The sequence below is a fragment of the Leucoraja erinacea genome, unplaced genomic scaffold, assembly GCF_028641065.1.
Source record: "Leucoraja erinacea ecotype New England unplaced genomic scaffold, Leri_hhj_1 Leri_307S, whole genome shotgun sequence".
NCBI classification, from domain to species: Eukaryota; Metazoa; Chordata; class Chondrichthyes; order Rajiformes; family Rajidae; genus Leucoraja; species Leucoraja erinaceus.
In genome coordinates, this window is record NW_026576208.1 from 89,567 (window position 1) to 114,673 (window position 25,107).

The 25,107-nt window shown below is 49.2% G+C and overlaps 2 protein-coding genes across 3 annotated transcripts in view; both read right to left on the reverse strand.

The window, feature by feature from the left end:
• On the reverse strand, window positions 1-13,508 carry LOC129693473 (scavenger receptor cysteine-rich type 1 protein M130-like). Of its 2 annotated transcripts, XM_055630285.1 has the most exons (11): window positions 13,422-13,508; window positions 10,071-10,361; window positions 9,591-9,647; window positions 8,682-8,822; window positions 8,039-8,149; window positions 6,149-6,232; window positions 5,838-5,930; window positions 4,988-5,122; window positions 4,759-4,866; window positions 2,383-2,493; window positions 1-1,684 (listed from the first exon to the last, which is right to left on the reverse strand). In XM_055630285.1, exons 1-10 carry the CDS (start codon window positions 13,444-13,446, stop codon window positions 2,405-2,407), a joined length of 1,134 nt encoding a protein of 377 aa, XP_055486260.1. In that variant the 5' UTR covers window positions 13,447-13,508; the 3' UTR covers window positions 1-1,684; window positions 2,383-2,404. The 2 variants fall into 2 exon arrangements, with proteins under 2 accessions (XP_055486260.1, XP_055486261.1); XM_055630286.1 differs by lacking the exon at window positions 8,039-8,149.
• Window positions 13,454-25,107, reverse strand: part of LOC129693476 (CD5 antigen-like) — a 16,341-nt gene continuing 4,687 nt past the window's right edge. Inside the window, exons 2-4 of the mRNA XM_055630287.1 lie at window positions 16,563-16,616; window positions 13,618-13,760; window positions 13,454-13,516 (exon numbers count right to left, since the gene is read on the reverse strand). Of these exons, the coding sequence (XP_055486262.1) occupies window positions 13,454-13,516; window positions 13,618-13,760; window positions 16,563-16,616 (260 nt within the window). The remainder of the gene's footprint in view (window positions 13,517-13,617; window positions 13,761-16,562; window positions 16,617-25,107) is intronic.

The following is a 25,107-nucleotide window of genomic DNA, read 5'->3' on the forward strand; positions in this document are numbered from 1 at the left end:
CTCCGCGCCACGGGGTGTGCTCGACCTGTCCCGACGTTGGCGTTCCGACTATCCCGACCAGAGGGCTTGAACATCGGGCCGTCTGTAGAGGCGACTGCGGAGGGTCAGGGCCCTGACCACGGGTGTACAAGGGAGGAAGAGGAGCAGGACTGTGTAGAAAGATAGAAACATAGAAAATAGGCGCAGGACTAGGCCATTCGGCCCTTCGAGCCTGCACCGCCATTCAATATGATCATGGCTGATCATCCAACTCAGTATCCTGTACCTGCCTTCTCTCCATACCCCATGATTCCTTTTGCCACAAGGGCCACATCTAACTCCCTCTTAAATATAGCCAATGAACTGGCCTCAACTACCTTCTGTGGCAGAGAGTTCCAGAGATTCACCACTCTCTGTGTGAAAATGTTTTTCTCATCTCGGTCCTAAAGGATTTCCCCCTTATCCTTAAACTGTGACCCCTTGTTCTGGACTTCCCCAACATCGGGAACAATCTTCCTGCATCTAGCCTGTCCAACCCCTTATGAATTTTGTAAGTTTCTATAAGATCCCCCCTCAATCTTCTAAATTCTAGCGAGAAGCCGAGTCTATCCAGTCTTTCTTCATATGAAAGTCCTGACATCCCAGGAATCAGTCTGGTGAACCTTCTCTGTACTCCCTCTATGGCAGTACAGAGAAGGTAGCACAGACCACGGGTGAACAAGGGAGGAGGAGGACTGTGTGAACTGTATTGCCTTCCACCACAGTGAAGGATGCTGTGGTGGATGTCTGTGTTGAATTAGGTTGTGTATTGCGTTCTATTTTAATTGTAACACTACATGGTCAATTCATTATGGTGGATGTGACAAATAAATTTGAACAAAATTTGAACCTTTGAACCTTTATCCATGTGTATTTTAGACATTGTGATAGTACTTGTCTCATCTACCTCCTCTGGCAGCTCGTTCCATACACCCACCACCCTGTGTGAAAAAGTTCCCCCTCAGCTTCCTACTAAATCTTTCATCTTTCCCTCTCTCACCTTAAGCCGATATCCTGTAGTTCTTCATTCCCCTACCCTGGGAGTAAAAGACTCTGTGCGTCTACCCCACCTATTCACTCCATGATCTTATACACTTCTATATGATCGCCCCAACTCTCGGTAACATTCACCCTATCTATTCCCCTCCTGATATGAAGCACTTCTATAAGATCACCCATCAACCTCTAGTGCTCCTAGCCTGCCCAACCATTAGCTCAGGCCCCTTGACTCCTGGCAACATCTTCATCAATCTGCTCTGCACTTTTTCCAGCTTAAAATATCCTTCCTATAGCAGGGCGATCAAAACTGAACGCATTACTGAAGCGAGGCCTCACCAACGTCTTGTACAACTGTAACGTCACCTTCCAACCTGGCTGATAAAGGCCAATGTGCCAAAACGGAACGCAATACTCCAAGTATGACCTCACAAATGTCTTGTATAACCATAACGTGACCTTCCAACCTGGCTGATAAAGGCCAATGTGCCAAAACAGAACACCACAGGGAAGATGAAAGATTTGAAGGATTGTGTTGTTGGGAAGGAGTGGAGATGGGAGAGGTGGGATGGGAGGGGTAGGAGAGATGGAAGATTGCGTGGGATTAATTGATTCTGTGCATATTCCAGGGATTTTCACGGGATCTTGCAGCTTTTCCAGTGTTTCCGACCTTAGGAATGATAATAGAAGAGGTAGTTTAGAACCTTGTGTGGGTGAGGTCAAGGGTTTATATATCAGTGAGCGGTTTCTGTGTGTGTGTGTGTGTGCAAGCAGGTGAGAGAGAATGTATGAATGCATTTGTGTGTATATGGGTGTGCATGTTTCCTTCCTCCCTCCTTCCAGGTGTCTGACATTGAGGGTTTATATATTAGAGTGAGCTGGTTATATATTTATATATGTATGTGTGTGGCTGTGATCGAGGATTTATATATTAGGGAGTTGTTTGTATATTTCTATGCACGTGTGTGTGTGAGTGTGTGCGATCGTGCGTGTGAGTGTAAGTGTGCATGTAAGTGTGCATGAGTGTGTGTGATCGTGCGTGTGAGTGTGAGTGTGAGTGTGCATTGAGATTGTGCGTGTGAATGTGCATGTGCGTGTGTGTGATCGTGCGTGTGAGTGCGTGTGTTTGTTTGATCGTGTGTGTGAGTGTGAGTGTGCGTGTGTGTAAGTGTGCATGTGAGTGTGTGTGTGTGTGTGTGTGTGTGTGTGTGTGTGTGTGTGTGTGTGTGTGTGTGTGTGAGTGTGCGTGTCTGCGTTCTACCCAGTGTGGGCGTCAGGCGCTCCCGGTACAGTGTCACACACACACACACACTCACAGTTCAGAGCACCCTCTACATCCTCCTGACACTTTGGATCCAATATACTCACTAAAAGAGAAGGTTGATTTACATCAGGACATTTCATAGCTGCCAATGTCATCATAATCACTCCCTGAAGAATGATCTGTGGCTGCAACGGGTTGAATAACGGTCACTGCAGCTAAAATAGAAACACATTGCAGGAAAGATGTTGTCAATCTGGAAAGGGTGCAGAGAATATTTTCCAGGATGTTGCCAGGACTGGTGGGGCCTGAGCCACAGGGTGAGTGAGGTTGGGAAGGCTAGGACTTTATTCATATTCATGTGAGAGCAGAATTAGGCCAGTCGGCCACTCAAGTCTGACTAAAGAAATTCCTCCTCATCTCCTTGCTAAAGGAACGTCATTTAATTCTGAGGCTGTGCCCTCTGGGGTCCAGGACAATCCACTAGTGGAAACATCCTCTCCACATCCACTCTATCCAGGCCTTTCACTATTAGGTAATTTTCAATGAGGTGTCCCCTCATCCTTCTAACTCCAGCGAGTACAGGCCCAGTGCTGTCAAATGCTCATCATATGTTATCCCACTCATTCCTGGGATCATTCTCATGAACCTCCTCTAGAACCTCTTGGAGCACGGAGGATGAGGGGTGATCTTATAGAGGTGTACAACATAATCATAATAGATTGGGTAGATACACAGTCTCCTGCCCAGAGTAGAGGCATCGAGAACCAGAGGATATGGGTTTAAGGCAGGGTGCGGGGGAGGGGGGGAGGGGGGAATGATGAAAGATTTAATAGTAATCTAAGGTAACTATTTCACACTGACGTTGGTGGGTGTATGGAACAAGCTACCAGAGGACGTGGTTGAGGCAGGTACTATCGCAATGTTTAAGAAACATTTAGACAGGTACATGGTTAGGTCGGGTTTGGAGTGATATGGGCCACTTGGGACTAATGTATGTGGGACATGCTGGCCAGTGTTGGCGACTTTCCACGCTGTGTGACTCTATTTAGACAGGTACATGGTTAGGATAGATTTAAAGGTTTACGGGCCAAACGTGGGCAGGTGGGACTAGTGTTGATGGGACATGTTGGTCGGCAAGGGCAATTTGGGCCAAAGGGCCTGTTTCCATGCTGTGTCTATAAACTCTCTGTCATAGAATCACAAAGCACTGAAATCTAGTCCTATCCACACTAGTCCCACCTGCCCACGTTTGGCCGATATACACACCATGTATGTGACAATGTGGACCCTTGACCTGAAACCTGTGGTCCCTGATTCTGAATTCTCCAACTATAACGGGGGGGGGGGGGGGGGTGGGAGAGAGAGAGGGAGAGAGAAAAGGAATGGGGGGGGTGAGAGGGCGGGAAAGGAGAGGGCGCGAGAGTGGGAGAGGGGGCAAGGAGTGAAGGAGAGAGACAAAGAGGGAGGGAGGGGGAGAGAGAGAGAGAGAGAGGGAGAGAGAGAGAGAGAGAGAGAGAGAGAGAATGAGAGAGAGAGAGAGAGAGAGAGAGAGAGAGAGAGAGAGAGAGAGAGAGAGAGAGAGAGAGAGAGAGAGAGGAGGGGGGAGGGGAGAGGGGGGAAGGGAGAGAAAGGGGAAGTGAGGGGGGAAGAGTGAGAGGGGAGAGGGAGAGCGTGGGGGGGGGGGAGGGGGGGGGGGGGGGGGTGGGGGGGGGGGGGGAGGGGGAGGGGGAGAGGGGAGTGTGACAGGGAGGGGAGGGAGGTGAAGGGGGGAGAGGGGGTAGAGAGTGGGAGTGGAAGGAGAGGAAAAGAGAGATTGAGAGGGGAAAGAGTGAAACAAAGAGAGAGACAAAGAGGGAGTGAGAGGGTAAAGTCTGAGGGTCTCAATGGAGGTAGATGGGTTTAGTTTAGATTAGTTTACATTCCTGTCAAAGGACCTGTTTGTAGAATGGAGAAACATAGACACGAGTGGCTGGAGTATTCTCCCTCTTTAGAGGGATATATTGCTTTGTTTGCATCCTCCTCTAGTTATGGGGGTGGGGCTTGGTGGGGCCTCACAAGTGTAATAACCTTGTGCCTCTCTTCATCTAAATCTGGCACTGATGCCCCATCTACACTAGTCCCCCCTGCCCATGTTGGGCCTACTCCCTCTACACCTGTCCTATCCATGTACCTGTCTGTTTATTAAACCTTGGGATGGTCCCTGCCTCAACTACCTCCTCCGGCAGCTCGTTCCATACCCCACCACCCTGAGTGTGAGGGTTACCCTTATTAAATCTTTACCCCTTCACCTTAAACTTATGTCCTCTGTTTCTCGATTCCCCTACTCTGGGCAAGAGACTGTGCATCTACCCGATCTATTCACCCTAGTGATTTTATGCACCTATAAGATCATCCCTGATCCTCCTGCGCCCCAAGGAATAGTCTCCCAGACTCCAGCCCAAGCTCCCCCTGTAGCTCAGACCTGTGAATCCTTGTCTTACCCAAATCATCTTTCTGTGTCAAGTCCATACAGCGATCGTAATAATTCTCATATTCGACGAGCGAGAGAGTGGTGTTTGAATTTTGCAATGAATTTACAGCAGGAATATCTAAAACAGAAAATAATATGATGTGAATGACCCCTGTCCCCAGCACCGTGTCACCGACTGTATCGCCACCAATCTTATTCACGCTCCCTTACACCATCCCTTAGTGACCCCTCTCTCTTACCCAAATGATGTGTGTCCTTATCTCCAGCCTTCGTTACCCCTTCCACTGTGTGACCCTTCACATTCTCGTACCATTCGCAAGACGAGGTACTTGAACTATCTTCTGCAATTTGACTTCCAAAATTCCTTCTGGTGCCTGAGATGAAAATAGTCAAAATGGCAGGGTAGTGTTGTAGAGCGGATGGGTCACGGAGTGCGGGGGTGAGAGAGGGGGGAGAGAAGGGGAGAGGGGGAGAGAGAGAGGGAGAGGGGGAGAAGGGGAGAGAGGGGGAGAGAGAAGGAGAGAGAGAGAGAGAGAGAGGGGGAGAGGAGAGAGGGAGGGAGAGGGAAGGGGGGGAGAGAGAGAGAGAGAGAGAGAGAGAGGGAGAGAGGAGGGGGAGGGGAGGGGGGGGGAGAGAGAGGGGAGAGGGAGAGAGGGAGAGAGAGAGAGAGAAGAGGGAGAGAGGAGAGAGAGAGAGAGAGAGAGAGAGAGAGAGAGAGAGGAGGGAGGGAGAGAGGGAGAGAGAGAGAGAGAGAGAGGGAGAGAGAGGGAGAGAGAGAGAGGAGAGAGAGAGGGGGGAGAGAGAGGGAGAGAGAGAGGGAGGGAGGGAGAGAGAGAGAGAGAAGGGGGAGAGAGAGTGAGAGAGAGAGAGGGAGAGAGGAGAGGGAGAAGGAGGGAGAGAGGGAGGGAGAGAGAGGGGGAGAGAGGGGAGTGAGGGAGAGGGAGGGGAGGGGGGAGGGAGAGGGGGAGGGAGAGGGGAGAAGAGGAGAGAGAGAGAAGGGAGAGAGAGGGGAGAGGTGGGGGGGGGGGGGGGGGGTGGGCGGGTGGAAACGTGGGCAGACACATGCACGCACACCTTTTCATGACTTACGTTTGGAGCTTTGTTTCCGTGTCACTTGAATTTCTTCGTCGGAAGAACTGAGATCTTGTTCCATCCGTTCTCGTCTCTTGATTGCTCCTCTAACTGTACGGATGAGCAAAGCATTACATAAAGCTGAGGAATTATGTCCACTCTTACGCCCCCTTCGCATCTCTGTAATCCCCTCCCCCCCTGGCCCCCCCTTCACCACTCACCCCCGGCCCCTTCATCTCCTCTTGCCATCTGTGTAGCCCCCTCTCCAGCCCCGAAAACCGCACCCTGTCTCCAAAGAACACATTATAAAAGGTTTAAGGATAATTCACCTTTAACGCCAAGTGGCCTCACAATGTCCATATCTTGAGAGATTCCGGTCATTCCCACATTTCCAAAATGTTCGCCGGTGGACTCTGAGGGCAGAGAAGGGAAAGTGGGAGAGAGCAGAGGGGTGTATGAACGCAGGTACACAGTTCCCTGGTGTCACAGGTTGACAGGGAGTGTTGTAGACTAGAGGCATCTTACTAAGATGATGCACGAGTTAGACAATAGACAATAGGTGCAGGAGGAGGCCATTCGGCCCTTCGAGCCAGCACCGCCATTCAATGTGTTCATGGCTGGTCATCCACAATCAGTACCCCGTCCCTGCCTTCTCCCCATATCCCCTGACTCCGCTATCTTTAAGAGCCCTATCTAGCTCTCTCTTGAAAGCATCCAGAGAACCGGCCTCCAACATCCTCTGAGGCGGAGAATTCCACAGACTCACAACTCTCTGTGAAAAAAAGTGTTTCCTCATCTCTGTTATCAATGGCTGATCCCTTTTCCTTAAACTGTGACCCCTGGTTCTGGACTCCTAATGGTTCTGGACTCCTAATGGTTCTGGAGTTCTAATGTATAGCATGTAAACCAGCCCCTCAGCCCAACTTGCCCACATTGACCAACATGTCCCATCTACACTAGTCCCACTTGCCTGTATTGTGCCCGTATCCACCTAAATCTTCCTATCCATGTTTATGTCCAAATGTCTTTCAAACATTGTGATCATACCTGCCTCAATTAGGACATTTGGACAGATTCAGAGGGATATGGGCCGAATGCAGGCAGGTGGCACCAGCGTAGATGGGGCATGTTGGTCAGCATGGATGTTGGGCCGAATGGCCTGTTTCTGTGCTGTCTGACTATGCCTCTATACACGGGTAGGAACATGAGCCAAACGTGAGCAGGTGGAACCATGGAACTAATGTAGATGGGGCATGTCGGCCACTGTGGGCAAGCTGCAACAGGCCACATGTGGAGACCCTGCAATAGGAAGCATAACGGGGCAAAGAAGATGTACGCAGATGTTGCCAGAACTCCAGGGCCCAAGTTACAGTGAGAGGTTGGGCAGGCTAGATATGTGAGCACAGAAGGATCAGAGGTGATCTTATACATGTCTACAAGGTTCTGAGGGGAATAGATAGAGTGAATGGACAGAGTCTGTTACACAGAAGCAGAGGACAGGTGAGAGGTGAGAGGTGAGAGGTGAGAGGTGGACAGATTTAATAGGAAGTGGAGGGGAAACGTTTTAACACAAGGGGTGGTGGTTGTCTGGAACCAGCTGCCAGAGGAGGTAATGTCACAACATTGAAGAGACATTTAGACAGGTACATGGATAGGACTGGTGTAGCAGGATGTGGGGCAAACGCGGGCATGAGATGGAGTGTAGATGGGGCATGTTAGTGGTTGTGGGTGGCACGGTGGCACAGCAGTAGAGTTGCAGCCTCACAGCACCAGACACCCGGGTTTAATCCCGATTATGGGTGCTGTCTGTACGGAGTTTGTATGTTCTCTCTGTAACCACGTGGGTTTTCTCCAGGTGTTCCACTTTCCCCCACACTCCAGGTTAATTGGTTTGGCAAAATTGTAAAACTGTCCCTGGTGTGTTCGTGTGCGGGGATCGTTGGCTTGCACGGGAGCGGTGGGCCGAAGGGCCTGTTTCCACGCTGTATCTGTGAACCAAACTAAAGTTGGGCAGAAGGGTCCGTTTCCACGCTGAAGGACTATGACTCTTGGACGTACATGGATGGGAAAGGTTTGAAGCGATGTGGGTCAAACACAGGCAGATAGATGCCACATGTTGGTCAGCATGGGCAAGTTGTGTCTAAGGGCTTGTTTCTGTGCTGTATCACTCTATCACGAGTTTGCTCATGACACCAGCAGTTCTCCATTCACTCTCTTACCATTTGTCACGGGCAGTGGATACGAGGTAAGGTTTACGTTTACTGATAAATCCCTGTATTCATTGGTCGATCTCCTCGACTCTCTCTGACTGGGTTGAGCCAATAACGTCACTATAAAGAAAGGATGCGTTGGGTTTAGGTTCATTTTGCTTTAGTTTAGCTACAGTGCGGAAACAGGCCCTTCGGCCCATCGAGTCCACTCCGACCAGCGATCGCCCCTTCATATACTAGTTTAGTTTAGAGATATAGCACTGAAACAGGCCCTTCGGCCCATCGAGTCCACTCCGACCAGCGATCCCTGTACATTCACAATATCCTACACATGAGGGACAATTTGCAATTTTACCGAAATGTCTTTGTATGTATGTCTTTGGAGTGTGGCAGGAAATGGGAGCACCCAGAGTCCCATGTGGGTCACAGGGAGAATGTACAAACTCCATGCAAACAGCGCCCGTAGTCAGGATTGAACCCGGGTCTGTGTAAGACAATGCCTCTACCGCTGCTTCACCCTGCTGCCCTTACAGCTGGTCGGAGAGGGGGTTGCTGAGACGGGGAGAGGGGTGTAGGGGCCAGAGGGGGGAGAGGGGGTTCAGGGTGTAGGGGCCGGGGAGAGGGGGGAGATAGAGCTGTCGTTTGTATTTACCTCTACGCCGTTTTGTTCGGAGGCAGAAGACAAGGAATAGAACGCTCTCTAAGACCAGAAGAAAGGCAAGGCCACCAATAATGAGCAATAGATTGAGCTCACGGTTCGACCCTCTGTGTTTCCGATCCTCTCTTTTGGCCACTGGGATGGGGGAAGGGAGAGTTACTAACACCCGACACAAACACACCCCTCTCTCCTGTCCCCAGTCCTTACAGGGGTTGTGGAGCACGAACCGGTCTCTCTCTCTCCGTCTCTCCCGTCTCTCTCTCTCTCCCCATCTCTCTCCTTCCTCGCTCGGTCACTCGCTCTCTTTCCTCTCTCTTTTTTGCTCACTATCACACGCTCTCACTCTCTTCCCCCTCTCTCCCTAGGAACCCCTGTTCATTCCCTTGCTCACTCTCGCTGTATTCACTTCTCTCCCTCTTCCTTCTCTCTTTGTCTCTCTACCCATTCTCTCATTCCCTCCCTCTTTCTCTCTCTCTCTCCCTCCCTCCCTCCCTCCCTCCCTTCCTTCCTCCCTCCCTCCCTCCCTCCCTCCCTCCCTCGCTCCCTCCAAGTCTCCCCACTCTTTGTCCCCCTCCCTCTCCCCCTCTATCTGCCTCTCTCTCCCACCATCTCCCTCTCTCTCTCTCTCCGTCTATCCCAGTGGTTACTGGGCTGTGATGGAGAATAGGAAGCCTGGCTGATCCCCTCCTCTCTCTCGACCCCATCTTTTGCTCTCTTTCTCAGTTCCTCTCTCTGTCTCTCATTTCCCCCTCACTCTCCTCTTTCTCGCTCGGTCTCGTTCTGTTTCTGTCTCTCCCACGCTCTCTCTGTCTGTAATACTGTCTGTCTCTCACTCCCTCCACTGCCACCCCATCTCTGTCACTCCCGCCCCCCCCCAAATACAAACGCTGACAAACATTGTACCTGTAGTGAGAGGAACAGAGGTCACATTTGTAGGGTCGTCTTTTGACGGAAGAGATTCTGAAAGGAAAAATGTAAAGTCATAGTTAATGCACAGGAGAGAGAGAGAGAGAGAGAGAGAGAGAGAGAGACAGACAGACAGACAGACAGACAGACAGACAGACAGACAGAGTGACAGTCAGAGAGACGGAGAGACAGGGGGGGAGAGAGGGGGGAGAGGGGGTGGGAGGAGGCGAGGAGGTGGAGATAGGGGAAGGGAGAGGGGTAGAATCGAGGGGGATGAGGAGAGGGAGGTGGAAGTAGGGGGAATGAGGGGGAAGATGGGGAAGAGGGGGAAAGGTGAGGGGGTGAGGAGAGAGAGAGAGAGAGAGAGAGAGAGAGAGGGAGGGGGAGAGAGAGAGAGAGAGAGAGAGAGAGAGAGAGAGAGAGGGTTGAGAAGGACAGAGACAGAGACCAGTGTACAGTGTGAGAGTTGTCACGTACCTGTACATAAGACACCGGCTAGCTTTGGACATTGTCGATCGTTAAGGTGTTGGATGCAATCGGGAATCGAACTTCCATTCCCCGAACAATCGTCCGCCTGGAATTCTGCCCTCCCCTCTTGTCCGGGGAGAAGGGAAGACACGTTCCCACATCCCAAAAACTGGCAAACGCTGTCAGCAAGGTTGAGATCCCAGGGAGCATCACAGAGCGAACCCCATCTCCCATTGACGTGAACATCTACTGTTCCCGCACATTTATCTGTTCCTCCGGAAAGTCGGAGGCTCCTGGGTCCTGTTGTGGGAGAGAACGGAGAATCTTGGACGTTTCGGATAACTGAGGCAATGCGCAACCCGTCTGGAAATGTGCATGTGGAGACCCCTAGAGATGGTGGGTTTTGTACACCGTATTCCCCACTCCATGAAAGTGGCATCACTGGTCAACAGGGAGTGTAGTGGAGCAGAGGGGTCTAGTAGTGCAGGAACATTGTTCCCTGAAAGTGACTTCACTAAAGGCTTTCATCAGTCAGACTATTACAGAAGGTCATGCTGCAGTTGTATAAGACGTTGGTGAGGCCACATTCACAGTATTGGTTCAGTTCTGGGCACCATGTTATAGGAAAGCTGTTGTTATGTTGAAAGGGTTCAGAGAAGATTTACGAGGATGTTGCCAGGATTGGAGGGCCTGTGCTAGGGAGAGGTTGGGCAGGCTGGGACTCTAGTCCTTAGAGGTGTACAAAATCATGAGAGGAATAGATCACATAGTCGCATAGAGCCTCTTGCCCAGAGTAGGAGAATGGAGAATCAGGAAAGGTTTAATAGGAACCTGAGGGGCAACTTTTTCACAAAAGGGACGGTGGGTGTATGGAACGAGTTACTAGAGGAGGTATTTGAGGCATAGACTATCGCAACATTTAATCAGGTACATGGATAGGACAGGTTTAGAGGAATATGGGCCAAGCACATGAAGGTGGGACTAGTCTAGATGGGGCATGGTGTTCTTTGTGGGCCAAAGGGTCTGTTTCCATGCTGTGTAACTCTTTGACTATGACTCTTTGACCCAAAGTAAAGCAAGACTAAACTGCACTGAACTAAACCAATCTAAAACTAAGATAGACACTAAATGCTGGAGTAACTCAGTGGGACAGGCAGCATCTCTGGAGAGAAGGAGTGGGTGACGTTTCGGGTCGAGACCCTTCTTCAGACTGATGTTAGGGGAGTGGGTGGTACAGAGATAGAATGTAGTGAGAGACAGTAAGAATGGTGGGAGAACTGGGAAGGGGGAGGGGATGGATAGAGGGAAAGCAAGGGTGACTTGAAGTTAGAGAAGTCAATGTTGATACCGCTGGGGTGTAAGCTGCCCTAGTGAAATACGAGGTGCTGCTCATCCAAATTGCACTGGGCCTCAATCTGACAATGGAGGAGGCCCAGGACAGAAAGGTCAGATTGGGAATGGGAGGGGGAGTTAAAATGCTGAGCAACTGGGAGATCAGGTAGGTTAAGGCTGATGGAGTGGAAGGCGAGTTGGGAAAAGGGGAAGTACAGCGGGATCTGAGGGTCCTTGTTCATCAGTCATTGAAAGTAAGCAGGTACACAAAAATGCTGGAGAAACTCAGCGGGTGCAGCAGCATCTATGGAGCGAAGGAGATAGGCAACGTTTCAGGCCGAAACCCTGTAGGTATAGCAGGCAGTGAAGAAAGTGAATGGCATATTGGCCTTCATAACAAGAGGAGTTGAGTATAGGAGCAAAGAGGTCCTTCTGCAGTTGTACAGGGGCCTAGTGAGACCACACCTGGTGTATTGTGTGCAGTTTTGATCCCGTAATTTGAGGAAGGACATTCTTGCTATTGAGGGAGTGCAGCGTAGGTTTACAAGGTTAATTCCCGGGATGGCGGGACTGTCTTATGCTGAGAGAATGGAACGGCTGGGCTTGTACACTCAGGAATTTAGAAGGATGAGAGGGTATCTTATTGAAACATATAAGATTATTGAGGGTTTGGACACGCTAGAGGCAGGAAACATGTTCCTGATGTTGGGGGAGTCCAGAACCAGGGCCACAGTTTAAGAATAAGGGGGTAAGCCATTTAGAACGGAGATGAGGAAACACTTTTCTCACACAGAGATGGTGAGTGTGGAATTCTCTGCCTCAGAGGGCGATGGAGGCCGGTTCTCTGGATACTTTTAAGAGAGAGCTAGATAGGGATCTTACAGATAGTGGAGTCAGGGGATATGGGGAGAAGGCAGGAACGGGGTACTAATTATGGATGATCAGCCATGAACACATTGAATGGCGGTGCTGGCTCGAAGGGCTGAATGGCCAACTCCTGCACCTATTGTCTATTGACAAGGGGGACTCTGCCTTTGTTATGAATGGGGGGAGGGAAAGCAAGAGCGGAGCTGTGGGATATTGAGGAGACCCGAGTGAGAGCCTCATCTATAATGGAAGAGGGGAAACCCCTTTTCCTAAAGAATGAGGACATCACCGATGCCCTGGTGTGGAACACCTCATCCTGGGAGCAGATGCGGCGTAGACAGAGGAATTGTGAGTAGGGTATAGAGTCCTTACAGGAAGCAGGTTGGGATGTAGTGTGGTCTAGGTAAACTAATCTAAAACTAATCGAGTAAAACTAAACAACACTACACTAAACTAATTAAACTAAAACTCCACTAAATCTAAACCTCTCCCCACTCTCTCTTCCCCTTCCTCGAAAGTAAACAAAACTAAAATAAAACTAAACCACAATTCTAGTTCCCCTCTTTCTCCTTAAACTAAGGTGAAGCTGAAGAAAACGACAAGAAACTAACTAGATTTAAACTAAACTTGCCCTTCCGGGACCTCTCACCTCTCTATGTCTCTAACCCCTAACCTGCCCCCTCTCCCCCCCCTCCCCCTCCTCTCCCCCTACCCCTCTCCCTCTCCCCTCTCCCCTCTCCCCCCCCCCCCCCCCGCCCCCCCTCCTCTCCCCTCCCCCCTCCCCCTCCCTCTCTACAAACCTCTCCCACCTCCCCCTCCCCCCTCTCCCTCTCCCCCTTCCCCCTCTTCCCCCCCCCTCCCCCTCACTACTGAACACTAAACTAAAGTAAAACTCCACTAAACTAAAAACAACTAAACTTGAACTAAACTTGTCCTCGCTGTACAGTTGATTCCCTTCTGGCCTCTCCCCCCCCCCCCATCCCTACCTGAACAGTGAATCCCCCTCTCTTCACCCTCCTTCCCCCTCCCCTACCCCTCCTCCCCCCCTCCTCCTTCATCTCTCCATTCTCTCCCCCCTCTGCTCCCCCCTCCCCTCCCTCCCTCCCCTCCCCTCCCCTCCCCTCCCCTCCCCTCCCCTCCCCTCCCCTCCCCTCAGCCTACCTGTACAGTTTATGTACACGGCCATGTCTCGGTCACAGGCAGCGTTGCTGGGGAGACGGTGGAAGGGGCAGCTCCTCCAGTCTGTCTCGGTCCCGCTGCAGTTTAACATCCCCACCCAGAGTGGTCCCGGCCACTGTATCCCCCCGCTCCATCCTTGTACTCCCCCTGCCCCCGCCCCTGCCCCGCTCTGTGTGACCCTGCAGGCCAGCTGCCGGCACAACACATCTCCCCACAGTTCCAGCCAAAACTCCCGGCACAGAGACAGCCACTGCCCGGCTTCGTATAGCTCCACCCGTCCCAAACAGCGATGCCCACCGTCCTGCAGGCGGATAGGGGGGTCTGCGGAGAGAGATAATAATAATAATAATATCTTTTATTGTCATTGCACATAAGCAATGAGATTTGGAATGCAGCTTCCATCCGATGTCATAACTTAAATAACTAATAAAATTTAGATTTAGATTTATATACCCAGAGAACATGGTTTGTAAAAAGAACATTACAACAGTAAAATTGTCAAAACAGTTCAAACAGACTAAAATGCAGATGTGGATAAGCATCTGGATAAACAGGGTCTGATTAGGAACAGTCAACATGGATTTGTGCCTGGAAGGTCATGTTTGACTAATCTTCTTGAATTTTTTGAAGATGTTACTCGGGAAATTGATGAGGGTAAAGCAGTGGATGTTGTCTATATGGACTTCAGTAAGGCCTTTGACAAGGTTCCTCATGGAAAGTTAGTTAAGAAGGTTCAATGGTTGGGTATTAATGGTGGAGTAGCAAGATGGATTCAACAGTGGCTGAATGGGAGATGCCAGAGAGTAATGGTGGATAGTTGTTTGTCAGGTTGGAGGCCAGTGACGAGTGGGGTGCCACAGGGATCTGTGTTGGGTCCACTGTTGACCGCGTCCAGAGACAGGGTCGGGCTGGCGTGTGAGGAGGTAGGGCTTTGTTCTGTCTCCATCATGATGCCAATGGAGCGTCGGGGGTCACCAATGTAGTGCGTGGGTCTCAAAATGAGGCAAGTAGTCCGCAGTTTGAGAAGCACTTTACTTTATTTCCTCCCGGTTCAGGGGAAGACGAAACCAGGGAAAGATGGCACCCAAACCCTGCCTTTTATACCCTCCGGCTAAGGACCGCCTCCGGACTGCGCCACTCCTGTGCCGAGGGGTTCGGCAGTATAATGGCACGACCCTTAGGAGCCGCCACAGAGTAGCAAGATGGATTCAACAGTGGCTGAATGGGAGAAGCCAGAGAGTAATGGTGGATGGCTGTTTGTCAGGTTGGAGGCCAGTGACTAGTGGGGTGCCACAGGGATCTGTGCTGGGTCCACTGCTGTTTGTCATGTACATCAATGATCTGGATGTTGGTGTGGTAAATTGGATTAGTAAGTATGCAGATGATACTAAGATAGGTGGTGTTGTGGATAATGAAATAGATTTTCAAAGTCTACAGAGAGATTTATGCCAGTTGGAGAGTGGGCTGAAAGATGGCAGATGGAGTTTAATGCTGATAAGTGTGAGGTGCTACATCTTGGCAGGACAAATCAAAATAGGACGTACATGGTAAATGGTAGGGAATTGAAGAATGCAGGTGAACAGAGGGATCTGGGAATAACTGTGCACAGTTCCCTGAAAGTGGAATCTCATGTAGATAGGGTGGTAAAGAAAGCTTTTGGTGTTCTGGCCTTCATAAATCAGAGCATTGAGTATAGAAGTTGGGATGTAATGTTAAAATTGTACAAGGCATTGGTGAGGCCAATTCTGGAGTATGGTGTACAATTTTGTTTGCCCAAATTATAGGAAGGATGTCAACAAAATAGAGAGAGTACAGAGGAGATTTACTAGAATGTTGCCTGGGTTTCAGCAACTAAGTTACAGAGAAAGGTTGAACAAGTTAGGGCTTTATTCTTTGGAGCGCAGAAGGTTAAGGGGGGACTTGATAGAGGTCTTTAAAATGATGAGAGGGATAGACAGAGTTGACGTGGATAAGCTTTTCCCACTGAGAGTAGGGAAGATTCAAACAAGGGGACATGACTTGAGAATTAAGGGACAGAAGTTTAGGGGTAATATGAGGGGGAACTTCTTTACTTAAAGAGTGGTGGCTGTGTGGAATGAGCTTCCAGTGAAGGTGGTGGAGGCAGGTTCGTTTTTATCATTTAAAAATAAATTGGATAGTTATATGGACGGGAAAGGAATGGAGGGTTATGGTCTGAGCGCAGGTAGATGGGACTAGGGGAGAATACGTGTTCGGCATGGACTAGAAGGGTCGAGATGGCCTGTTTCCGTGCTGTATTTGTTATATGGTTATATGTGTCTGTGCGACGTGACCATCCGAGGGAGACATTCCAGGGGGGGGTGGGGTGGGGGGCGGGGGGGGGGGGGGGGGGCACCTCAGCAGGGCCGGTTCAGAGCTGCTATAGCTCTGGGAATGAAGTTGTTCCTGAGTCTGGAGGTTCGGCCGTAGAAGGCCTTGTAACGTCTGCCGGAGATGGGTCAGATGTAGCTTTAATTTAGTTTACACGGAGACAGGGGGAGAGGGGGAGAGGAGAGGTGGAAAACTGACGTTTAATCAGTTTACGAAGGAACTGCAGATGCTGGAAAATCGAAGGTAGACAAAAATGCTGGAGAAACTCAGCGGGAGGCAGCATCAATAACAAAATAAACAGCGTTTCGGGCCGAAATCCTTCTTCAGACTGAAGAACGGTCTTGGCCCGAAACGTTGCCTATTTCCTCGCTCCATAGATGCGGCTGCACCCGCTGAGTTGCTCCAGCATTTTTGTCCACTTATGTTTAATCAATATCACCACTGCATTCCCACCTCCCCTTCCCTACCATTCCCTCCTCCACTTCCCGTTCTTTCCAGTCATGTCCTCTCCCATCCCCTCATCCTTCCCTCTCTCCCCCACCCCCTCTCCCTCCTCTCTCTCTCCATCCATCCTACCCTCTCTCTCCCAAAGATACCAGAGCAAGAGCCTTCGACGATCTTTGCTCTCTCCCCCTCCCTCTCCTTTTCTCTCTCCATCCCTTCTCCCTTTCCCCTCTCTCTATCCCCCCCCCCCCCCCCCCCCCCCCCCCCCCCCCCCCCCCCTCCCCCCCCCCCCCCCACTCTCTCTCCACTAATGCCCCATTTTAAACTTACCAGGGGTGAGTGAGGTGAATGACGTTTCAGTAGTCGGGGGCTGAGTTTCTGTATCTGTGGAAATAAAAATGACCCTTGTTAGGCCCCCATCTATGTGACCCCCCTCCCCATCTCCGGCCCCTACACCCGTCTCTGTCCCTGCACCCCTCCCCATCTCTGTAAACGGTGCGTTCAGTTTTGGTCTCCCTGTTATTGGAAGGATGTGGTCAAGCTGGAGTGTACAGAGAAGATTTACGAGGATGTTGCAGGGACTCAAGGGGACTGAGCTACAGGGAGAGGTGTAGGCGGCGCGACTCTGGTCAGCAGCGGCCTCTGCAGCCCTGTCCGCGTTTTTTATTATTTTTTGTCTATGTTTATATGTAGTTTTTGTTATTTTATGTTGGGGTGTGTGTGTGTGTGGGGTGGGGGTGGGGTGGGAGGGGGGGGGGAAACTTTTAAATCTCTCCCTGCACTGGAGACCCGACCTTTTCTCGTCGGGTCTCAGTTGTCGTTGAGGCCGCAACGAGGAGCGGCCTCCAACAGAAGAAGCCGGGGACTCAGGTGCTACTCACCGTCGCCGCCGTTTAATGGCCGCGGGACAATCGCCATCGCCAGCCAGGGGCTTTGACTTTGACTCTGACATCGGGGGGGGGGGAGAGTGCAGTGGAGAGATAAGTTTTTTTGGCCTTCCATCACAGCTATGTGATGGATGTTTATGTAAAATGTAATTATGCTGTGTCTGGGGTCTATTTGTGTGTAATGTATGGCTGCAGAAACGGCATTTCATTTGGACCTCCAGGGGTCCAAATGACAATTAAATAGACTATTGACTATTGACTATTGACTATTGTATGTGGTCATGAGCGGAATAGACGAGGTAATGCACAGTCTTTTACCCAGAGTAGGGCAATCAAGAACCTGAGGACATGGGTCGAAGGTGAGAGGGCAAAGATTGAATAGGAACCTGAGGGGTAACTTTTTCACACAGAAGGTGGGGAGTGTATGGAACGAGCTGCCAGAGGAGATAGATGAAGCTGGAACTATAACAAGTTTAAAGGACATTTAGACAGCTACATGAAGAGGACAGGTTTAGAGGGATATGGGCTAAATACGGGCAGGTTGGACCTCTCTCTCTCTCTCTCTCTCTCTCTCTCTCTCTCTCTCTCGTTCTCCCCTCCCCTACTTTGCCCCCTCAGTGAGAGTAAGTTGGGCCAAAGGGCCTGTTCCCACACTATATGACTATGTATCACGAGCTAAGGTTTTGGGGCGTATCAAAGGTCTCTCACACTTTCCATTTATGTCTGTCTCTCTCTCTCCCTCTCTCTCCGTCTCAGTCTGCTTTCCCCGATCTCTATCTCTCTCTCTCTCTCTCTCTCTCTCCTGTCTGTCTGTCTGTCATCCACTCTATCTATCTCTCTGTCTCCGTCTCACAACCTGCCCCTCTCTCTAGCTTTGACTCTCTCTCTCTTTCTTTTTTTTCTCTTTTTCTCTCTCTTTCTCTCTTTCTCTCTTTCTCACTTTCTCTCTCTCTCTCTCTCTCTCTCGTTTCTCTCTCTCTCACTCTTTTTCTCTCTCTCTATCTCTCTCTCTCCTCTCTCTCTCTCTCTCTCTCTCCTCACACACAAAACACAACTACCCCAGCTTTTCCCCCCCCCCCCACGTTTCCCCCTCAGTATGATGTGAGTCTCTAAGACCCATTCTCCTGAATTTGCATCTCAGTAAATTTGTGACATTACTGCCAGCTCTGAATCACTCCGAACTTCAGCGAGGTAAAGGTTACCGAGGCGAGAGGGATAATCTCTCACCATACACGTGTGGGGAAATTCAGTAAGTGGGTAGAACTGTGTCTCTCTCCCCCATCCTTCTCTCTCTCCCCCCCTGTCTCATCCTCTCATTCCCTCTATCCCCCCTCTATCCCCCCTCGAATGCTAAACTCATGCTAAAAGCTCTCCATCTCCATCTCACACCCTACTCTCCCCCCTTGATCACACGCACACACGTACACACTCACACGTACGCACACACGTACGCACACACGTACGCACCACATGCACACACACACACACACACACCCACACCCACACACACACACACACACACACACACACACACACACACACACACACACACACACACACACACACACACACACACACACACACACACACACACACACACACACACACACATACACACGTACACACACACACACACACACACACACATACACACACACACACACACACACGTACACACACATACACACGTAAACACACACAACACACACACGTACGCACACACGTACACACACACACACACGTACAACACACCACGTACGCACACACGTACACGTACACACGCACACACTCACGTACACACACACATACATGTACACACACAACACCCCACACACACACACACACACCGTACACACACGTACACACACACACTCACGTACGCCACACACGTACACACCCATACACACACACACACACACACACACACACACACACACACACACACACACACACACACACACACACACACACACACACACACACACACATATACGCACACACACACACACATATATACACAGCTCACTCTAATATATAAACCCTCGATCACATATAGGGATGGAAGATTGCCACCTTCACATGATCTGCCCTGTTTCGACGAATGCAATCAACCTGGTGTGCACAATCAAACAAGTTGTCCTACAACTTTAGGCTGTGCGTGGCTTACGCAAGAAGAAGATCTCACACACACACAAACAAACACACTGAAATATATACACAGCTCACACTAATATATAAATATTTGTCCTCTCACACATATATTTTTATATGTTAGACAATGATAGGTAAAGCAAAGGGGATACAGAATGCAGAATATCACACACGTACAGAAAAATACAAACAGCTCACTTTAATATTGAAGCCCTCAATCTCACACACATTAACGCACCAAAATACATAAACAGGTTTAATATATATATATTTTTTAAGTTTATTATTGTCACGTGTACCAAGGAACAGTGAAAAGCTTTGTTTTGCATGCTGTCCAAACAGCTCAGAAAATACCATACGCAAATACAATCAGTTCAAACTCCAGTACAATAGGTAGAACAAAGGGGAATATACAGAGTGCAGAATATAGTTCTCAGCAATGTGGTGCATCAGTTCTACAGACAATATAAACCGTCTAACTTTTTCTCTCTCTCTTTTTATCACGCACACACACACACACACACACACACACACACACACACCACACACACACCACACACACACACACACACACACACACCACACACACACACACACACACACACACACACACACACACACACACACACACACATCATGAGCACTTTATAATTTTGTTTTCCAAAATGCAACTCCGTAAATAATCAGATATTGTACAAAATGATGAGGGGAATAGTTCGGGTGAATTGACAGAGTGTTATCGCCAGAGCAGTGGAATCAAGAATGTAGAGCGGCATGGTGGCGCAGTGGTAGAGTTGCTGCCTCACAGCACCGGACACCCGGGCTCCATCTTGACGACAGGTGCTGTCTGTACACAGTTTGTAAGTTCTCACTGTGACCACGTGGGTTTTCTCTGGGTGCTCCGGTTTCCATCCACACTCTTTGCAGGTTAATTTGGCTTTAGTAAAAATTGGAAATGACCCCTAGTGTGTAGAATTGTACCGCTGCTGGCAAGTTCATTTCACTGCACTTTATCATGTATGTGATGAATAAAACTCATTGATTGATTGAATAATGCTAGTGTAAGGTGAGTGTCGGCCGGCATGGATTTGCTGGGCCGAAGGGCCTGTTTCAGAGCTATATCTTTAAACTAAACTAAACTAAACTCGAGGATATAAGTTTAAGGTGAGAGGGGGAAAGATTAACAGGAACCTGCAGGGCAACTTTTTTTGCACAGAGGGTGGTGGGAGTATGGAACGAGCTGTCAATTGAGGCAGGGACTGTCACAAGATATAGAATACTTTATTGTCACATGTGTCAAGTCACAGTAAAATGGTTTGTTTGCATAACATTGCCAAGGTATCTCAAATATATTAAAAACATTAGTACAGTTACATGGATAAGACAGGTTTACAGGGACATGGGCCAAACATGGGCAGGTGGGACTAGTATAGATGTGGCATGTTGGTCGGCATGGGCTGAAGGGCCTGTTTCCAAGCTGTACGACTCTATGACTCTATGACTATGACTCTATCATGTGGAATAGAACTGAATGACCTTCAAATTTAATTGTCATTTCCAGACAATTGCGTTTTACAAATACCCACACAAAGAGGAGAAAGTAAATTAGTTTAGTTTAGAGATCCAGCACAGGAACAGGCCTTTTGGCAAACTGTCCATGTTGACCAGTCATCCCATACACTAGCACTATCCCACACACAGGGGCAGTTTACATTTATAACAAGCCAATTAACCTACACACCTTTCGAGTGTGGAAGCACCCGGAGAAAACCCATGCAGGCCATGGGGACAAGGTGCAAACTGCACACACACAGCACCCGTGGTCAGGATCGAACCCAGATCTCTGGTGCTGTGAGGCAGCGACTCTATTTCTTAGTAAATTAGTAAAAACTAGCAGCAAATGCAACAGGACAATATTTTTTTGCATGCAATGCTGTTTGCAGGAGACATAACGGAAAAGCGGATAAACAATGATTAGTGCAAGAGTTGCGGTGTTGCATGCATGGTTAGAAGCAGAGCAACGCGTTTGCAAATACAATCTATTGGGAGGTCAGGTTGCAGTTGCGTAAGACGTTGGTGAGGCCGCATTTATGTATCATGTTCAATATTAGTTGCCCTATTATAGGAAACATGCCATCAAGCTGCAATGGGTGCAGTGAAGATTTACAAGGATATAGCCACTTCTCGATGGCTCTGAGCTACAGGGAGAGGTTGAGGAAGCTAGGACTTTTATTCCTTGGAGCGCATGAGGATGACGAGTGATCTTATAGAGATGTATAAAATCATGAGAGGAATAGGAATGGTGAATGCACAGAGCCTTATACCCAACGTTGGAGCGATCTGGGCTGGATAGAGTGGATGTGGAGAGGATGTTTCCACTAGTGGGAGAGTCTAGGACCAGAGGGCACAGCCTCAGAATTAAATTACGTTACTTTAGGAAGGAGATGAGGAGGAATTTCTTTAGTCAGTGCAATTCATTGCTACAGAAGGTTATTGAGGCCAAAATGAATATTTTTAAGGCAGAGATAGATAGATTCTTGATTAGTATGGGCGACAGGGGTTATAGCGAGAAGGCAAGAGAATGGAGTTGAGAGGGAAAGATGGATCTGCCATGATTGAATGACGGAGTAGACTTGATGAGCTGAATGGCCTAATTCTGCTCCTATCCGTTATGAAGCAGCGAGACCTGGGTGTCATGGTACACCAGTCATTGAGGGTAGGCATGCAGGTGCAGCAGGCAGTGAAGAAAGCAAATGGTATGTTAGCTTTCATAGCAAAAGGATTTGAGTATAGGAGCAGGTAGGTTCTACTGCAGTTATACAGGGTCTTGGTGAGACCACACCTGGAGTATTGCGTACAGTTTTGGTCTCCAAATCTGAGGAAGGACATTATTGCCATAGAGTGAGTGCAGAGAAGGTTCACCAGACTGATTCCTGGGATGTCAGGACTGTCTTATGAAGAAAGACTGGATGGACTTGGTTTATACTCTCTAGAATTTAGGGGATTGAGAGGGGATCTTATAGAAATTTACAAAATTCTTAAGGGGTTGGACAGGCTAGATGCAGGAAGATTGTTCCCAATGTTAGGGAAGTCCAGGACAAGGGGTCACAGCTTAAGGATAAGGGGGAAATCCTTTAAAACCGAGATGAGAAGAACTTTTTTCACACAGAGTGGTGAATCTCTGGAACTCTCTGCCACAGATGGTAGTTGAGGCCAGTTCATTGGCTATATTTAAGAGGGAGTTAGATGTGGCCCTTGTGGCTAAAGGGATCAGAGGGTATGGAGAGAAGGCAGGTACGGGATACTGAGTTGGATGATCAGCATGATCATATTGAATGGCGGTGCAGGCTCGAAGGGCAGGGAAGGGAGGGAGGGGGGGGGAGGGAGAGGAGAGGAGAGAGAGAGAGAGAGAGAGAGAGAGAGAGAGAGAGAGAGAGGGGAGAGAGGAGAGAAGGAGAGAAAGGGGAGGAGAGAGAGAGAGAGAGGAGAGAGAGAGAGAGAGAGAGAGAGAGAGAGAGAGAGAGAGAGAGAGAGAGAGAGAGAGAGAGAGAGAGGAGAGAGAGAGAGAGAGAGAGAGATGAGAGAGGAGAGAGAGAGAGAGAAATAGAGAGAGAGAGAGAGAGAGAGAGAGAGAGAGAGAGAGAGAGAGAGAGAGAGAGAGAGAGAGAGAGAGAGAGAGAGAGAGAGAGAGAGAGAGAGAGAGAGAGAGAGAGAGAGAGAGAGAGAGAGAGAGAGAGTGTGCAGGGTGGGTGACTCCCACCAGGAGACACGAATAAACAGGAACTGTGCCATTTCACACCAAATGTGGTCTACACTCGTTTGTCTCGAAGCTTAAAATATCTCAAAGGCAGAACTCAAACCTGGGAAACAGACTTCAGAACTTACGTCAAAGTTTGAATCTTTTTTTAATGTATTGGTTAAAAAGAGGTTGTCTGTGGCTTGAGGGATGTGTGTGTATGTGGTGAGGTCAAAATCGCACACCTTCGGAGAGATATAGAGATAAACAAAGGCTGACATTTAAAAGTGCTGTCAATTCAAAAGCAACAACACATACAGAGTTTGCAAACATAAAAGATTGGAGAAAACTCCCTCATAGTTTGTAGATTAACCCCTTCTCCCTCTCTGTAACCCCTCTTCCCCTCCGCCCCTGCCTGCCTGCACCCCTCTCCCTGTGTTCTGGTAAACCTCCTCTGCACCCGCTCCAAAGCCTCCACATCCTTCCCATAATGGGGGCGACCAGAATGGCACGCAATACTGCAAATGTCAGGCCGACCAAAGTCCGATCAAGCTGCATCGTGACTCCTGACTCTTGTACTCAATGCCCCGACGGATGAAGACAAGTGTACCCACACCTTCTTTACCGCTCCGTCTACTTGTGTTGCTGTTCTCAGGGAGCTGTGGACTCGAACCCCAACATCCCTCTGTACATCGATGCTGTTAAGGGTCTTGTCATTAGGGAGAGAGTGAATGCTTAAAGGATATGTGTGGGGGATGTATTTGTGGGGGCTGAGAACAAGCTGCTGGGAATAGTGGGGGCCAGATACAATACTGGTGTTTAAGGGGCATTTAGATAGACACATGCAAGTGCAGGGAATAGAGGGATATGGATCACATACAAGTAGATGAAGTCAGTTTAACTTGGCATCATGTTCGGTACGGAGTTTCATAAGTTCATGTCATAGGAGCAGAATGAGGCCATTTGGCCTATCTAGTCTGCTCCACCATTCAATCATGGCTGATCTATCTTTCCCTCTCATCCCCATTCCCCTGCCTTCCCCCCATGATCCCTGACACCCGTACTAATCAAGAACCTGTCAATCACTGCTTTAAAAATATCCATTCACTTGTGGCCTCCACAGACTTTTGTGACCATGAATTCCACAGATTCACCACCCTCTGGCTAAAGAAAGTCCTCCTCATCTCCTTCCTAAAGGTACATCTTTTTACTCCGAGACCATGCCCTCTGGTCCTAGACTCCCCCACTAGTGGAAACATCCTCTCCACATCCACTCTATCCAGGCCTTTCACTATTCTGCATGTTTCAATCAGGTCCTACCTCATCCATCTAAACTCCAGCGAGTACAGGCCCAGTGTTGCTAAACACTCATCACATGTTAACCCACTCATTCCTGTCATCATTCTCCTAAACCTCCTGTGGATCCTCTCCAGAGCCAGCACATTCTCCTCAGATACAGGGGCCAAAACTACTCACAATAATCCAAATGCAGTTTGACAAGTGCCTTATAGAGCCTCAGCATTTCATCCCTGTTTTTATATTCTCGTCGTTGAGTTATACCGTGTGTAAACAGGCCCTTCGGCCTAACTTGCCCGCACTGACCAATGACCCATCTACACACGTCGCACTTGCCTGTGTTTTGCCCATTTCTCTATAAAGCTGTTATATCCTTGTACCTGTCGAATTGCTTCTTAAACCTGTGATAGTCCCTGCCTCAACTCCTCCGGCAGCTCGTTCCATACACCCGCCACCCTTCGCATGAAAGGTTACCCCTCAAATTCCCATAAAATCTTTCCCCCGTCTCCTTAAACCAATGTCCTTTGGTCCAAGATTCCCCCACTCTGGGCAAAAGACTCTGTGCTTTATCCCAATCTATTCCCCTCAAGATGTTATTCACCTCTACAAGATCACCCCACATTCTCCTGTGCTAGAGGGAATAAAGCCCCAGCCTGCTCACCCTCTCCCTATAGTTCACACCCTCGAGTCCTTGTAAATATTCTCTGAACCTTTTCCAATTTAGCATCTTTCCTATAACATGGTGCCCAGAACTGAATACAATACTCGAAATGCGGCCTCACCAACGTCTTGTACAACTGCAACA

Coding starts and splice junctions, on each gene's coding strand:
- LOC129693473 (XM_055630285.1), bottom strand. CDS start 13,446: ATGGCCGTGTACATAAACTGTACAG. Junction 9,648..10,070: donor AGCCGGTGTCTTATGTACAG/GTACGTGACAAC, acceptor TTTTCCTTTCAG/AATCTCTTCCGTCAAAAGAC. Junction 8,150..8,681: donor CCGAACAAAACGGCGTAGAG/GTAAATACAAAC, acceptor CTTTCTTTATAG/TGACGTTATTGGCTCAACCC.